Source organism: Nerophis ophidion, linkage group LG27 (assembly GCF_033978795.1).
Source record: "Nerophis ophidion isolate RoL-2023_Sa linkage group LG27, RoL_Noph_v1.0, whole genome shotgun sequence".
Taxonomy (NCBI): Eukaryota; Metazoa; Chordata; class Actinopteri; order Syngnathiformes; family Syngnathidae; genus Nerophis; species Nerophis ophidion.
This window is the reverse complement of record NC_084637.1, coordinates 26,141,145-26,159,193: the sequence shown is the minus strand read 5'-3', so window position 1 is coordinate 26,159,193 and position 18,049 is coordinate 26,141,145. Positions and strand designations below refer to the sequence as shown.

General features: G+C 43.7%; 1 protein-coding gene across 2 annotated transcripts in view; it reads right to left on the bottom strand.

The window, feature by feature from the left end:
• The window catches only part of zranb3 (zinc finger, RAN-binding domain containing 3), a 334,364-nt gene that overhangs the window by 170,942 nt on the left and 145,373 nt on the right, over positions 1-18,049 (bottom strand). For both annotated transcript variants that reach the window (XM_061889175.1, XM_061889174.1), the window contains 2 exons: positions 8,738-8,914; positions 1,655-2,066 (listed from right to left, as the gene is read on the bottom strand). In XM_061889175.1, the coding sequence (XP_061745159.1) occupies positions 1,655-2,066; positions 8,738-8,914 (589 nt within the window). The remainder of the gene's footprint in view (positions 1-1,654; positions 2,067-8,737; positions 8,915-18,049) is intronic.

Sequence of the window (18,049 nt, the reverse complement as noted above, 5' to 3'; positions counted from 1 at the left end):
ACGTCTTTTCTGTGGTTGTCACTCGGCAACTACAATACGGCCATGACTTGAAAATACTTTGTCACATCCTGGGTAATTCTTCCAAATTAGAACTGGGCGTGAGTTGTTCTGCAAAAAGTTGGTCAACCGGACAGTCGCAGCTACGGCAATTAGCTGTGTTAGCATTTTGTATTAGAATTGCATGTCTGTGCGGTCATTCCATATCGTAAACATCAAAGTTTATTGGTTGTCGAAAAGTTTAGTTCAGGACAGCTTGCCCAGGCAGCGACTGATAGCTATTTGTGGTTTTGTTAGCATTAATGAGTCTGGTCCCAGTTGTGGACAAAGGGGTGTACCTCGCCCCATCCTTTCTTGTGAAAGACTGAGCATTTTTTGGGAAGCTGTTTTTATACCCAATCATGGCACCCACCTGTTCTCAATTAGCCTGCACACCTGTGGGATGTTCCAAATCAATCAATCAATGTTTATTTATATAGCCCCAAATCACTAATGTCTCAAAGGATTGCACAAATCATTACGACTACAACATCCTCGGAAGAACCCACAAAAGGGCAAGAAAAACTCACACCCAGTGGGCAGGGAGAATTCATATCCAGTGGGACGTCAGTGACAATGCTGACTATGAGAAACCTTGGAGAGGACCTCAGATGTGGGCAACCCCCCCCCCCCCCTCTAGGGGACCGAAAGCAATGGATGTCGAGCGGGTCTAACATGATACTGTGAAAGTTCAATCCATAGTGGCTCCAACACAGCCGCGAGAGTTCAGTTCAAAGCGGATCCAAGACAGCAGCGAGAGTCCCGTCCACAGGAAACCATCTCAAGCGGAGGCGGATCAGCAGCGTAGAGATGTCCCCAACCGATACAGACGAGCGGTCCATCCTGGGTCTCGACTCTGGACAGCCAGTACTTCATCCATGGTCATCGGACCGGACCCCCTCCACAAGGGAGGGGGGGACGTAGGAGAAAGAAAAGAAGCGGCAGATCAACTGGTCTAAAAAGGAGGTCTATGTAAAGGCTAGAGTATACAGATGAGTTTTAAGGTGAGACTTAAATGCTTCTACTGAGGTAGCATCTCGAACTGTTACCGGGAGGGCATTCCAGAGTACTGGAGCCCTAACGGAAAACGCTCTATAGCCCGCAGACTTTTTTTGGGCTCCAGGAATCACTAATAAGCCGGAGTCTTTTGAACGCAGATTTCTTGCCGGGACATATGGTACAATACAATCGGCAAGATAGGATGGAGCTAGACCGTGTAGTATTTTATACGTAAGTATTAAAACCTTAAAGTCACATCTTAAGTGCACAGGAAGCCAGTGCAGGTGAGCCAGTACAGGCGTAATGTGATCAAACTTTCTTGTTCTTGTCAAAAGTCTAGCAATAAGTGTTTGATGAGCATTTCTCAACTTTGTCAGTATTTATTGCCACCTTTCCCAACTTCTTTGTCACGTGTTGCTGGCATCAAATTCTAAAATGAATGATTATTTGCAAAAAAAGTTTATCAGTTTGAACATCAAATATGTTGTCTTTGTAGCATATTCAACTGAATATTGGTCGCAAATCCTTTTATTCCGTTTATATTTACATCTAACACAATTTCCCAACTCATGTGGAAACGGGGTTTGTAAGAAAAAAGGAAGGTGTGGGCTCGTCTCACCTGATGAGGAGCGTGGCCCGTCGCACATCTCGCAGTAAGGCAGCAGGGGGCTGTTGGAGTACGTACATGCCCCGCAGGCCCAAGTCCGGGGGGAAGCGCCCGACTCCGACGCCTCCTGATGGTCCGAGACCTGGGGCAACCGTTTCTTGCCCCTGGATGCAGATCTCAGGCTGGGGCTGGTCCGCAAGACCCGGTTCCTCTTCAACTGTGGAGAAAAGTCGTCGTCGTCGTCGTCTGTGGCCGACGTTTCCTCCTCCTCCGTCTTTCCCTCAGAGTTCCTTCCACTGCAACTTGCAGGATTTTCGGAGGAAACGGAGGGCGACTCGTTATCTTGGAGTCGCTTCCTCTTCTTCTCCTTGCCGCCACCCGGGGAGAAGAAGTCCCGAATGTCATGCTGTTTCTCCTTTTCAAACTGAAAACCAAAAAAAACACCTGAGCATCAAGAAATCTGCCCAAAAAAGTCTGCGGGCTATAGAGCTTTTTCATTTCGGGCTCCAGTACTCTGGAATGCCCTCCCGGTAACAGTTTGAGATGCTACCTCAGTAGAAGCATTTAAGTCTCACCTTAAAACTGATTTGTATACTCTAGCCTTTAAATAGACTCCCTTTTTAGATCAGTTGATCTGCCGTTTCTTTTCTTTTTCTTCTATGTCCCACTCTCCTTTGTGGAGGGAGTCCGGTCCGATCCGGTGGCCATGTACTGCTCGCCTGTGTATCGGCTGGGGACATCTCTGCGCTGCTGATCCGCCTCCGCTTGGGATGGTTTCCTGCTGGCTCCGCTGTGAACGGGACTCTCGCTGCTGTGTTGGATCCGCTTTGGACTGGACTCTCGCGACTGTGTTGGATCCATTATGGATTGATCTTTCACAGTATCATGTTCTCATAGTCATTATTGTCACCGATGTCCCACTGGGTGTGAGTTTTCCTTGCCCTTATGTGGGTCTACCGAGGATGTCGTAGTGGTTTGTGCAGCCCTTTGAGACACTAGTGTTTTAGGACTATATAAGTAAACATTGATTGATTGATTGATTGATCAATCCGACTGTAAGTTTCATCTCAGCTGCACGTAAAATTTCCTGGTAATTGCGCGTGAAAGCGACACGTTGTGACATTGTGGTGCCACACAAAAAAAGAGTCAATTCACCACAATTGACAAATGATAAATGGTTCCAGCCGCCGAAAACCCAGACGCAGCTTTTACGCTGTGGGTTAGCCTGACAGTAACATTATTTTTCACTCAGAAAGAAAAAACAAAAAGTGCCACAAACACAGACGGCGGTCCCATATGGATCATGGATTTTGCACAGTGGACCAAAAGCAAATCATTTCTAAACTGTTGTGCGAATGTGGGTTTTTTTTTCTCCTAACTTTATAATACGGGGTGTAGGAGTACGGTACACAAGTGTATAAAACGCAAACTACTTCACCAATAAACATAGCGGATACATTAAAATAAATATAATATATACCCTAAATTCCAGACTATAAGCCGCTACTACGCTTTGAACCCTGTGGCTTACATATCAGTGAGGCTAATTTATGGGTTTTTCTATTTTTAAATAGTTTTCTTAAAGGCCTACTGAAACCCACTACTACCGACCACGCAGTCTGATAGTTTATATATCAATGATGAAATATTAACATTGCAACACATGCCAATACGACCTTTTTAGTTTACTAAATTGTGATTTTAAATTTCGCGCCAAGTATCCTGTATGATGACGCATATGACCATTTTGTTTCAGCCCGATCCCAGCTATAAGTCGTCTGCTTTAATCGCATAATTACGCAGTATTCTGGACATCTGTGTTGCTGCATCTTTTGCAATTTGTTCAATTAATAATGGAGACGTCAAAGAAGAAAGATGTAGGCGGGAGGCGGTGTTTTGCGGCCGCCTTTAGCAACACAAACATGGTGTTTCCATGTTTACATTCCCGAAGGTTAAGCTTTACTATGGAACAGAGCGGTCAAGCGAACATGGTTCTCTACCACATGTCAACCGGTGAGAAAATTGTAGTAATAAGTCGGCTCTTACCGTAGACATGAGCGGAGCTTGCGTCGTTCCTCGTGCAACTGTCAAAGAGCCAGCTGCGGACTCTCTTGCCTCCTCCGAACGCCCCCCCCCCCCCCAAATGTGTTATGCTTCCACCGCGGAGGAGGGGGAAAAAAAGTTCAGCCCGGCCCGACCGGCTGCCTTCGCTTCGCCTCGTCGAAAAACGTGGCTTCCCTCAGAGACAATGGCGGTCACCACACCCGTGGCCACACCCCTCCGACTTTCTGGTACGAATATATAATCTCACTAAAACACTGGTAACACAATAAGCAGATAAGGGATTTTCCAGAATTATCCTAGTAAATGTGTCTAATAACATCTGAATCGCTCTCACTGCCCTCGCCTTTTTTTTTTTTTCTAGTCCTTTACTCTCATTTTCCTCATCTACGAATCTTTCATCCTCGCTCAAACTAATGGGGAAATCGTCGCTTTCTCAGTCCGAATCGCTCTCGCTGCTGGTGGCCATGATTATAAACAATGTTCAGATGTGAGGAGATCCACAACCCGTGACGTCACGCACACATCGTCTGCTAATTCCAGTAAAGGCAAAGCTTTTTTATTAGCGACCAAAAGTTGCTAATAAAAGTCTTCCAGACTAAAAGCTGCTACCTTTTTCCTACGCTTTGAACCCTGTGGCTTAAATAACGGTGAGGCTAATTTATGGGTTTTTCAATTTTTTTTAAATAGTTTTCATAAAACACGAGCAATGGCTGAAGAAGTGTGATATTATTTGTGCTATGGCGCCATCTTTAGGACAATTTCGCTCACTGCAGGTACTGTGGGGTGAATCTATATATCTAAAGCAGGTGTGTCCAGCATTTTTTTAACCATTACAGTACATAAGGGTATAAAATACTAACTACGTCACCAATAAATATATCTAATACATGAAAACATATATAACATATACCGTAAATTCCAGACTAGCTAGTGGGCTATTTCTAGTTTTATATTTTATTTATTTTTATTTTCTTTTTATTATTATTATTTTTTTACTACTATTTTTTATACTGTGGCACTTTGAGGTTATTTGCTCAACGTAAAGTGCTTTCTTTTACAAATAAAATCTATTATTATTATTATTATTATTATTACTATAAGCCGCTACCTTTTTCCTACGCTTTGAACCCTGTAGCTTATATAACGGTGAGGCTAATTTATGGGTTTTTCGATTTTTCAAACAGTTTTCATAAAACACAAGCAAAGGCGCTGAAGAAGTGTGATATTATTTGTGCTATGGCGCCATCTTTTGGACAATTTCGCTCACTGCAGGTGCTGTGGGGTGAATCAATAGACTCTCCAGACTATAAGCCGCTAACTTTTTCCTACGCTTTGAACCCTGTGATTTATATAACAGTTGAGGCTAATTTATGTTTTTTTCTTTTGTTTCCAAATAGTTTTCGTAAAACACAAGCAAAGGCGGTGAAGAAGTGTGATATTATTTGTGCTATGGCGCCATCTTTTGGACAATTTCGCTCACTGCAGGTACTGTGGGGTGAATCTATATAGCTAAAGCAGGGGTGTCCAGCATTTTTTTTAACCATTACGGGACATAAGGGTATAAAATACTAACAACTTCACCAATAAATATAGCTAAATAAATATGATATATACTGTAAATTCCAGACTATAAGCCCCTACCTTTTTCCTACGCTTTGAACCCTGTGGCTTGTATAACGGTGAGGCTAATTTATGTATTTTTCAATTTTTCAAATAGTTTTCGGAAAACACAAGCAAAGGCACTGAAGAAGTGTGATATTATTTGTCTTATGGCACCATCTAACTGTTATGGGTGTCTAACATTTTTTTTTAACCATTATGGCTCTCCTCAAGTTTGGTCGCGGGGATCCGAAAATGTCTGTAATAAAACGGTTTTAAAATAAATCTTTTTGCTCAACACTTAAATCTCTAGATCGATCTGTCCAATAATGTACATTTTTCGATTTTTTAAAAAATGTTTTACACCCTTCTTGCAAAAACACAAAATAAGCAATATTATGAAAGTGGTATGTTTGATGTAAAGTAACTGGAGCCTCAAATCATTTTAATTCACTGCTATTTTTTGAGCAAAGACAGTTTTAAAAAAAGACAATCCTGCTAAAAAGCTTGGGGACCCAAAAGGGCCCCACTCAATAAAGTGTTAAAAGCAAGTTATGTATTATCATTTTTTTTTTATTTCAAAGCTTTTGTCTCTAAATCAAATTCCGATTTATTCATTGATTATCAGTTTTTCTTTTTTTAGTTTGTTTATGCCCTTTTTGTCAGAGAAATGTAAGTTTTTTTATATGTCACACAAGAAATGCAATATTTTCCTCAAAAAATATTTTAAAGTGGAATTTTTTATGTGAACTAATTGGATCCTTGAATATGTCAATAAATCATAACATTGATTCATTACTTTTTTTTTGAGCAATGACAATTTTTAAGAAAAAACTAAACAGCCTGAAATGCAGCTTTATGTTTTTAGAGTCAACATTGCAACTTTTTCTCGTTACATTTCACCTGTTCGCTCTTTTATTTTATTTTTAGGGACCGAATGTCCCTTTGAGACAGAGGACCCTATTGTATTTCTAAGGTTTTAATATTATTATACCGCCACCTCTTTGAGCTGTAATTTGACCCCCTTAACATGCTTCAAAACTCACCAAATTTAATACACAAATCAGGACTGGCGATCTAATAAAAAAAAAAAAAAAAAAAAAAACTCAAAATTGCGCTCTAGCGCCCCCTAGGAAAAAACACAGACAAAACTGCTTGTAACTTCCGTTAGGAATGTTGTAGAGACATGAAACAAAAACCTCTATGTAGGTCTCACTTAGACCTACATTTGATAGACTGACCTCAAAAATCAACAGGAAGTTGGCAAAAACCCCTTCGAAACAAAAGTTTCCTAAAAAATGTAATTTTTGCCTCTTTGAGCTGTAATTTGACCCCCTTAAAATGCTTCAAAACTCACCAAACTGGACACACACATTAGGACTGGCGAAAATTGCGATCTAATAAAAAACCAAACCCCAAAACTCAAAATTGCGCTCTAGTATCCCCTAGGAATAAAACACAGACAAAACTGCTTGTAACTTCCGGTAGAAATGTCGTAGAGACATGAAACAAAACACTCTATGTAGGTCTCACTTAGACCTACATTTCATTCATTTACATCCTTCAGCAAAAATCAACAGGAAGTTGGCAATTACCCCTTCAAAACAAAAGTTTTGTAAAAACCCGTCACTTTTTTTCAAACATTATCTCCTCAGAGCGCGTTTGTGTGGTGTCAGCTTCAAACTCGCTCGCCCTTTTGATTAAAAGTTGCGCAAAGAGTTTTTCTAACTGCTCCGGTTTTGATTTTACGAGCCTTCAAAGAACAGCTGCGCTGATGCTGCTGCGCTGCTGCCGTCTCGAGATGGCCGCTTAAATGCAAGAAGCACCAGCGTGACCACACAATGCAGAGAAGGTAAGTACTGTGCGGGTAAAGATATGTTGACTGGGTGAAAGAAGGAGGCACCAGTTTGACACCGGGATACAGAGAAGGTAGGTAATGTGCAGGTAAAGATATGTTGTCTGGGTGTGCATGTTTGTCCACAGATGATATTTACTAATCTGTCCCGTATGTAATGTCTGTAGTGTGTTTTCATGCATGTTTGTCCACAGATGCTGGCTTTTGAACTTTGCGTCGATTACAGTCTGGATGGTTCGCTTCCCCTTTAGTCCGGATGACACGATGTCGAATATTTCCAAAAACAATTTGAAATGTGGACTGGTCAGACCACAGAACACTTTTCCACTTTGCATCAGTCCATCTTAGATGATCTCGGGCCCAGGAAACCGGCGGCGTTTCTGGATGTTGTTGATAAATGGCTTTCGCTTTGCATGGTAGAGCTTTAACTTGCACTTACAGATGTAGCGACCAACTGTATTTAGTGACAGTGGTTTTCTGAAGTGTTCCTAAGCCCATGTGGTGATATCCTTTAGAGATTGATGTCGGTTTTTGATACAGTGCCGTCTGAGGGATCGAAGGTCACGGTCATTCAATGTTGGTTTCCGGCCATGCCGCTTACTTGGAGTGATTTCTCCAGATTCTCGAAACCTTTTGATGATATAATGAACCGTAGATGTTGAAATCCCTAAATTTCTATGCAATTGCACTTTGAGAAAGGTTTTTCTTAAACTGTTTGACTATTTGCTCACGCAGTTGTGGACAAAGGGGTGTACCTCGACCCATCCTTTCTTGAGAAAGACTGAGCATTTTTTGGGAAGCACACTCAATCATGGCACCCACCTGTTCCCAATTAGCCTGCACACCTGTGGGATGTTCCAAATAAGTGTTTGATGAGCATTCCTTTAACTTTATCAGTATTTATTGCCACCTTTTCCAACTTCTTCGTCACGTGTTGCTGGCATTAAATTATAAAGTTAATGATTATTTGCACACAAAAAAAATGTTTATCAGTTTGAACATCAAATATGTTGTCTTTGTAGCATATTCAACTGAATATGGGTTGAAAATGATTTGCAAATCATTGTATTCTGTTTATATTTACATTTAACACAATTTCTCAACTCATACGGAAACGGGGTTTGTATATGAATGAGGTAGATCTCCTCCACTAGGTCAATTGAAAAGTAGTTTGCCTGCAAAAAAAGTTAGGGCACCCCTGCTCCACACGCTGCAGCGCCTCGTCTTTTTATGGCCGCTTTAATGCACATTTCCCGCGCTTGTGGAGGTGGGGAGCGCGCCAAACGGTGAATGCGTCACTTTTGGCAGCCGCTTGCATAGAAACACTTCCAGTCCCTGACTAATTAACGCGTACAGCGGAGAAATTGGATACGCCTCCGTGTCCAACTGAGGGCTGCGTACTAAAAGCTTGAACCAGGAATAGATGAACTGTAACCCCCTTATGATCTAATAATGAACTTTGTGCCTCTGATAAAAAACGACATCAATTAACATCACCCTGCTAAAAATATCAAATAACTTCCCCGAGAAATGTCCGACAATGCTTCGTTTGTCAAGTAAAGTCAAAAGAGTCTCACATGAGTGAAGTAGACTTGGTCCTCGGCCTTCAGCCCAGTGGTTCCCTGCAAGGGAAGCAGCATCTCGCTCGGCGTCCATGCGCTGGCAAAGTTAAGGAAGTCCCACCTGTCCTTGTCCCCTTCCTCCGCCTTCAGGTACTCCTTCCTTCCATTCAGAGTGCTGCCCGTCACGGTTTCCTTTAAAGACAACAAACATAGTGTGAATTCAATTAAAGGCCGACTGAAACCCACTACTACCGACCACACAGTCTGATAGTTTATATATCAATGATGAAATATTAACATTGCAACACATGCCAATACGGCCTTTTTAGTTTACTAAATTGCAATTATAAATTTCGAGCGAAGTATCCTGTTAAAAACGCCGGTATGATGACGCGTGCGCGTGACGTCTCGGATTGTAGCGGACATTTTTTTCCAGCCCGATCCAAGCTATAAGTAGTCTGCTTTAATCGCATAATTACACAGTATTCTGGACATCTGTGTTGCTGAATCTTTTGCAATTTGTTCAATAATGGAGACGTCAAAGAAGAAAGATGTAGGTGGGAAGCAGTGTATTGCAGCTGCCTTTAGCAACACAAACACAGCCGGTGTTTCCTTGTGTAGGTGAAGCTTTACTATGGAACATGGTTCCCTACCATATGTCAACCGGCAGGTTTCGGTGAGAAAATGGTGGTAATAAGTCGGCTCTTACCGTAGACATGAGCGGCGAGCTTGCGCCGTTCGCCTGCAGCTACAGACTCTCTTGCCTCCTCCCACCGGCCGACCCTGCGCATTGGATACTTCCACCGTGGAGAAAGAAGGAAAAAAAAACTATCTCAGCCCCGCCCGACTGGCTGCCTTCTCCTCTTCGAGAAATGTGGCTTCCCTCGGATATTGTTCAATTAATAATGGAGACGTCAAAGAAGAAAGATGTAAGTGGGAAGCGGTGTATTGCGGCCGCCTTTAGCAACACAAACACAGCCGGTGTTTCCTTCTTTACATACCCGAAGGGGAAGCTTTACTATGGAACATGGTTCCCTACCATATGTCAACCGGCAGGTTTCGGTGAGAAAATGGTGGTAATAAGTCGGCTCTTACCGTAGACATGCGCGGCGAGTTTGCGCCGTTCGCCTGCAGCTGCGGACTCTCTTGCCTCTTCCCACCGGCCGCCCCTGACCGTCGGATACTTCCACCGTGGAGAAAGAAGGAAAAAAAAAAAAACTCAGCCCCGCCCGACCGGCTGCCTTCTCCTCGTCGAGAAATGTCGCTTCCCTCAGATATTGTTCAATTAATAATGGAGACGTCAAAGAAGAAAGATGTAAGTGGGAAGCGGTGTATTGCGGCCGCCTTTAGCAACACAAACACAGCCGGTGTTTCCTTCTTTACATACCCGAAGGGGAAGCTTTACTATGGAACATGGTTCCCTACCATATGTCAACCGGCAGGTTTCGGTGAGAAAATGGTGGTAATAAGTCGGCTATTACCGTAGACATGAGCGGCGAGCTTGCGCCGTTCGCCTGCAGCTGCGGACTCTCTTGCCTCCTCCCACCGGCCGCCCCTGAACGTCGGATACTTCCACCGTGGAGAAAGAAGGAAAAAAAACAATTCTCAGCCCCGCCCGACCGGCTGCCTTCTCCTCGTCGAGAAATGTGGCTTCCCTCGGATATTGTTCACTTAATAATGGAGAAGTCAAAGAAGAAAGATGTAAGTGGGAAGCGGTGTATTGCGGCCGCCTTTAGCAACACAAACACAGCCGGTGTTTCTTTCTTTACATTCCAGAAGGTGAAACTTTACTATGGAACTTGGTTCCCTACCATATGTCAACCGGCAGGTTTCGGTGAGAAAATGGTGCTAATAAGTCGGCTCTTACCGTAGACATGAGCGGCGAGCTTGCGCCGTTCGCCTGCAGCTGCGGACTCTCTTGCCTCCTCCCACCGGCCGCCCCTGACCGTCGGATACTTCCACCGTGGAGAAAGAAGGAAATAAAAAACAATCTCTGCCCCGCCCGACCGGCTGCCTTCTCCTCTTCGAGAAATGTGGCTTCCCTCGGATATTAATCAATTAATAATGGAGACGTCAAAGAAGAAAGATGTAGGTGGGAAGCGGTGTATTTCGGCCGCCTTTAGCAACACAAACACAGCCGGTGTTTCCTTCTTTACATACCCGAAGGTGAAGCTTTACTATGGAACATGGTTCCCTACCATATGTCAACCGGCAGGTTTCGGTGAGAAAATGGTGGTAATAAGTCGGCTCTTACTGTAGACATGAGCGGCGAGCTTGCGCCGTTCGCCTGCAGCTGCGGACTCTCTTGCCTCCTCCCACCGGCTGCCCCTGACTGTCGGATACTTCCACCGTGGAGAAAGAAGGAAAAAAAAACAATCTCAGCCCCGCCCGACCGGCTGCGTTATCCTCGTCAAGAAATGTGGCTTCCCTCAGATATTTTTCAATTGATAATGGAGACGTCAAAGAAGAAAGATGTAGGTGGGAAGCGGTGTATTGCTGCTGCCTTTAGCAACACAAACACAGCGGGTGTTTCCTTCTTTACATACCCGAAGGTGAAGCTTTACTATGGAACATGGTTCCCTACCATATGTCAACCGGCAGGTTTCGGTGAGAAAATGGTGGTAATAAGTCGGCTCTTACCGTAGACATGCGCGGCAAGTTTGCGCCGTTCGCCTGCAGCTGCGGACTCTCTTGCCTCTTCCCACCGGCCGCCCCTGACCTTCGGATACTTCCACCGTGGAGAAAGAAGGAAAAAAAAAACAATCTCAGCCCCGCCCGACCGGCTGCCTTCTCCTCGTCGAGAAATGTGGCTTCCCTCAGATATTGTTCAATTAATAATGGAAACGTCAAAGACGAAAGATGTAAGTGGGAAGCGGTGTATTGCGGCCGCCTTTAGCAACACAAACACAGCCGGTGTTTCCTTCTTCACATTCCCGAAGGTGAAGCTTTACTATGGAACATGGTTCCCTACCATATGTCAACCGGCAGGTTTCGGTGAGAAAATGGTGGTAATAAGTCGGCTCTTACCGTAGACATGAGCGGAGAGCTTGCGCCGTTCGCCTGCAGCTGCGGACTCTCTTGCCTCCTCCCACCGGCCGCCCCTGACCGTCGGATACTTCCACCGTGGAGAAAGGAGGAAAAAAAAAAACAATCTCAGCCCCGCCCGACCGGCTGCCTTCTCCTCATCGAGAAATGTGGCTGCCTTCGGATATTGTTCACTTAATAATGGAGACGTCAAAGAAGAAAGATGTAAGTGGGAAGCGGTGTATTGCGGCCGCCTTTAGCAACACAAACACAGCCGGTGTTTCCTTATTTACATACCAGAAGGTGAAGCTTTACTATGGAACATGCTTCCCTACCATATGTCAACCGGCAGGTTTCGGTGAGAAAATTGTGGTAATAAGTCGGCTCTTACTGTAGACATGAGCGGAGCTTGCATCCTCCTGCAGCGGCGGACTATTACCTCCTCCCACCGGAGACACTGGCGGTCACCACACCCGTGGCCACACCCCTCCGACTTTCAGGTATGACCATATAATCTCACTTAAACATTAGTAACACAGTAAGCAGATAAGGGATTTTCCAGAATTATCCAAGTAAATGTGTCTAATAACATCTGAATCGCTCCCACTGTCCACGCCTTTTTTTATTTTTTTTCTCTAGTCATTCACGCTCACTATCCTCATCCACGAATCTATCATCCTCTCTCAAATTAATGGGGAAATCGTCGCTTTCTCGGTCCGAATCGCTATCGCTGCTGGTGGCCATGATTGTAAACAACGTGAGGATGTGAGGAGCTCCACAACCCGTGACGTCACGCGCACATCGTCTGCTATTTCCAGTATAGGCAAGGCTTTTTTATTAGCGACCAAAAGTTGCAAACTTTATCGTCGATGTTCTCTACTAAATCCTTTCAGCAAATATATGGCAATATCGCGAAATGATCAAGTATGACACATAGAATGGACCTGCTATCCCCGTTTAAATAAGAAAATCTCATTTCAGTAGGCCTTTAAGGCAACGTGCATGGATTTTTTTACCAAGTGAAAAGGAGTGAGGGTTTTTGGCCAAATATAAGTTGAAGACATGTAGAAACAGCGAAAAAACTATGTCAGAAACTGCTGGTGGCGAACCTCAAGATGCAGAGATGGATATTTTTGGGTGTCTGTAACACATTTAATGGATTTATGTCATACTTGCCAACCCTCTCGGTTTTTCCAGGAGACTCCCGAAATTCAGCGCCTCTCCCGAAAACCTCCCGGGACAAATTTTCACCCGAAAATCTACTGAAATTCAGGCGGAGCTGGAGGCCACGCCCCTTCAAGCTCCAAGCACACCTGAGTGAGGACAGCCTCTTTTCACGTCCGCTTTCCCACAATATAAACAGCGTGTCTGCCCAATGACGTTATAACTGTAGAATGATCGAGGGCGAGTTCTTGGTTTCTTATGTGGGTTTATTGTTAGGCAGTTTCATTAACGTCCTCCCAGCGCGGTAACAACACACAACAACAGCAGTCACGTTTTCGTCTACCGTAAAATGTTTTCGTCTGCCGTAAACAGCAATGTTGTGACACTCGTAAACAGGACAATACTGCCATCTACTGCACATGCATATGGTTTGCAAAATAGTGACAGAGAATAGAACAAGGATAGACAATTCAACCCTTAACTTATGTGTATATGTGTATAGCTCGGTTGGTAGAGTGGCCGTGCCAGCAACTTGGGGGTTGCAAGTTCGATTCCCACTTCCACCAACCTAGTCACTGCTGTTGTGTCCTTGGGCAAGACACTTTACCCACCTGCTCCCAGTGCCACCCACACTGGTTTAAATGTAACTTAGATATTGGGTTTCACTATGTTAAGCGCTTTGACTCACTAGAGAAAAGCGCTATATAAATATAATTCACTTCACTTCATTTTCTCTTGCTACTTCAAGACTTGAATGTTTGGTTCATTCATTATTGTTATTTTTTTTTCAAATTTATTATTAGCCCGTGGAAAAAATTTGATATTTACCACAGAAGATTGCAAATAGAAAAAAAAGACATAAAATGTTTATTTAAATTGATATGCCGTTGATATTATTTGAATTATAATTATTATTATTTGAAACCGGATTTTGCATGTCACTAGAGTTATATAAGCCTTGCTTGTTCAATATTTAATGCAAAACTTGTTCGGGTCTATAATAAAAGGTTAATCGGTTCAACCTTGGCCCGCAGCTTTGTTCCGTTTAAAATTTTGGCCCAGTCTGTATTTGAGTTTGACACCCCTGGTTTATATATCAATGATGAAATATTAACATTGCAACACATGCCAAAACGGCCTTTTCAGTTTACTAAATTGCAATTATAAATTTCGCGCGAAGTATCCTGTTAAAAACGTCGGTATGATTACGCGTGCGCGTGACGTCTCGGATTGTAGCGGACATTTTTTTCCAGCCCGATCCAAGCTATAAGTAGTCTGCTTTAATCGCATAATTACACAGTATTCTGGACATCCGTGTTGCTGAATCTTTTGCAATTTGTTCAATAATGGAGACGTCAAAGAAGAAAGATGTAGGTGGGAAGCGGTGTATTGCGGCCGCCTTTAGCAACACAAACACAGCCGGTGTTTCCTTCTTTACATTCCCGAAGGTGAAGCTTTACTATGGAACATGGTTCCGTACCATATGTCAACCACCAGGTTTCGGTGAGAAAATGGTGGTAATAAGTCGGCTCTTACCGTAGACATGAGCGGCGAGCTTGCGCCGTTCGCCTGCAGCTGCGGACTCTCTTGTCTCCTCCCACACCGCCGCCCCTGACCGTCGGATACTTCCACCGTGGAAAAAGAAGGAAAAAAAAACAATCTCTGCCCCGCCCGACCGGCTGCCTTTTCCTCGTCGAGAAATGTGGCTTCCCTCGGATATTGTTCAATTAATAATGGAGACGTCAAAGAAGAAAGATGTAGGTGGGAAGCGGGGTATTGCGGCCGCCTTTAGCAACATAAACACAGCCGGTGTTTCCTTCTTTACATTCCCGAAGGTGAAGCTTTACTATGGAACATGGTTCCGTACCACATGTCAACCACCAGGTTTCGGTGAGAAAATGGTGGTAATAAGTCGGCTATTACCGTAGACATGAGCGGCGAGCTTGCGCCGTTCGCCTGCAGCTGCGGACTCTCTTGCCTCCTCCCACCGGCCGCCCCTGACCGTCGGATACTTCCACCGTGGAGAAAGAAGGAAATAAAAAACAATCTCAGCCCCGCCCGACTGGCTGCCTTCTCCTTGTCGAGAAATGTGGCTTCCCTCGGATATTGTTCAATTAATAATGGAGACGTCAAAGAAGAAAGATGTAGGTGGGAAGCGGTGTATTGCGGCCGCCTTTAGCAACACAAACACAGCCGGTGTTTCCTTCTTTACATACCAGAAGGTGAAGCTTTACTATGGAACATGGTTCCCTACCATATGTCAACCGGCAGGTTTCGGTGAGAAAATGGTGGTAATAAGTCGGCTCTTACCGTAGACATGCGCGGCGAGTTTGCGCCGTTCGCCTGCAGCTGCGGACTCTCTTGCCTCTTCCCACCGGCCGCCCCTGACCGTCGGATACTTCCACCGTGGAGAAAGAAGGAAAAAAAAAAACCTCAGCCCCGCCCAACCGGCTGCCTTCTCCTCGTCGAGAAATGTCGCTTCCCTCAGATATTGTTCACTTAATAATGGAGACGTCAAAGAAGAAAGATGTAAGTGGGAAGCGGTGTATTGCGGCCGCCTTTAGCAACACAAACACAGCCGGTGTTTCCTTCTTTACATACCCGAAGGGGAAGCTTTACTATGGAACATGGTTCCCTACCATATGTCAACCGGCAGGTTTCGGTGAGAAAATGGTGGTAATAAGTCGGCTCTTACCGTAGACATGAGCGGAGAACTTGCGCCGTTCGGCTGCAGCTGCGGACTCTCTTGCCTCCTCCCACCGGCCGCCCCTGACCGTCGGATACTTCCACCGTGGAGAAAGGAGGAAAAAAAAAACAATCTCAGCCCCGCCCGACCGGCTGCCTTCTCCTCATCGAGAAATGTGGCTGCCTTCGGATATTGTTCACTTAATAATGGAGACGTCAAAGAAGAAAGATGTAAGTGGGAAGCGGTGTATTGCGGCCGCCTTTAGCAACACAAACACAGCCGGTGTTTCCTTATTTACATACCAGAAGGTGAAGCTTTACTATGGAACATGCTTCCCTACCATATGTCAACCGGCAGGTTTCGGTGAGAAAATTGTGGTAATAAGTCGGCTCTTACTGTAGACATGAGCGGAGCTTGCATCCTCCTGCAGCGGCGGACTATTACCTCCTCCCACCGGAGACACTGACGGTCACCACACCCGTGGCCACACCCCTCCGACTTTCAGGTATGACCATATAATCTCACTTAAACATTAGTAACACAGTAAGCAGATAAGGGATTTTCCAGAATTATCCAAGTAAATGTGTCTAATAACATCTGAATCGCTCCCACTGTCCACGCCTTTTTTTATTTTTTTTCTCTAGTCATTCACTCTCACTATCCTCATCCACGAATCTATCATCCTCTCTCAAATTAATGGGGAAATCGTCGCTTTCTCGGTCCGAATCGCTATCGCTGCTGGTGGCCATGATTGTAAACAACGTGAGGATGTGAGGAGCTCCACAACCCGTGACGTCACGCGCACATCGTCTGCTATTTCCAGTATAGGCAAGGCTTTTTTATTAGCGACCAAAAGTTGCGAACTTTATCATCGATGTTCTCTACTAAATCCTTTCAGCAATAATATGGCAATATCGCGAAATGATCAAGTATGACACATAGAATGGACCTGCTATCCCCGTTTGAATAAGAAAATCTCATTTCAGTAGGCCTTTAAGGAGACGTGCATGGATTGTTTTACCAAGTGAAAAGGAGTGAGGGTTTTTGGCCAAATATAACTTGAAGAAATGTAGAAACAGCGAAAAAACATTGTCAGAAACTGCTGGTGGCGAACCTCAAGATGCAGAGATGGATATTTTTTGGGTGTCTGTAACACATTTAATGGATTTATGTCATACTTGCCAACCCTCTCGGTTTTTCCGGGAGACTCCCGAAATTCAGCGCCTCTCCCGAAAACTTCCCGGGACAAATTTTCTCCCGAAAATCTACTGAAATTCAGGCGGAGCTGGAGGCCACGCCCCTTCAAGCTCCATGCGCACCTGAGTGAGAACAGCCTCTTTTCACGTCCGCTTTCCCACAATATAAACAGTGTGTCTGCCCAATGACGTTATAACTGTAGAATGACCGAGGGCGAGTTCTTGGTTTCTTATGCGGATTTATTGTTAGGCAGTTTCATTAACGTCCTCGCAGCGCGGTAACAACACACAACAACAACAGTCACGTTTTTGTCTACCGTAAAATGTTTTCGTCTGCCGTAAACAGCAATGTTGTGACACTCGTAAACAGGACAATACTGCCATCTACTGTACATGCATATGGTTTGCAAAATAGTGACAGAGAATAGAACAAGGATAGACAATTCAACCCTTAACTCAACAATGAGTAGATGATTGTTATGTGTGTGTATATGTGTATAGCTCGGTTGGTAGAGTGGCCGTGCCAGCAACTTGGGGGTTGCAAGTTCGATTCCCACTTCCACCAACCTAGTCACTGCCGTTGTGTCCTTAGGCAAGACACTTTACCCACCTGCTCCCAGTGCCAACCACACTGGTTTAAATGTAACTTAGATATTGGGTTTCACTATGTTAAGCGCTTTGAGTCACTAGAGAAAAGCACTATACAAATATAATTCACTTCACTTCACTAAATAAATGAACACTAAAATTCAAGTATTTCTTTTATTTATATATTTATATCCATCCATCCATTTTCTGCCGCTTATGCCCTTTGGGGTCGCAGGGGGCGCTGGTGCCTATATCAGCTACAATCGGGCGGAAGGCAGTGTACACCCTGGACAAGTCGTCAGCACATCGCAGGGCCAACACAGATAGACAGACATCATTCACACTCACATATATATATATATATATATATATATATATTCTAGCTATATATATATATATATATATATATATATATATATATATATATATAGCTAGAATTCACTGAAAGTCAAGTATTTATTGTATATATATATATATATATATATATATATATATATACATATATATATATATACATATATATATATATATATATATATATATATGTGAGTGTGAATATATATATATATATATACACAATAAATACTTGACTTTCAGTGAATTCTAGCTATATATATATATATATATATATGTATATATATATATATATATTCACACTCATATATATAT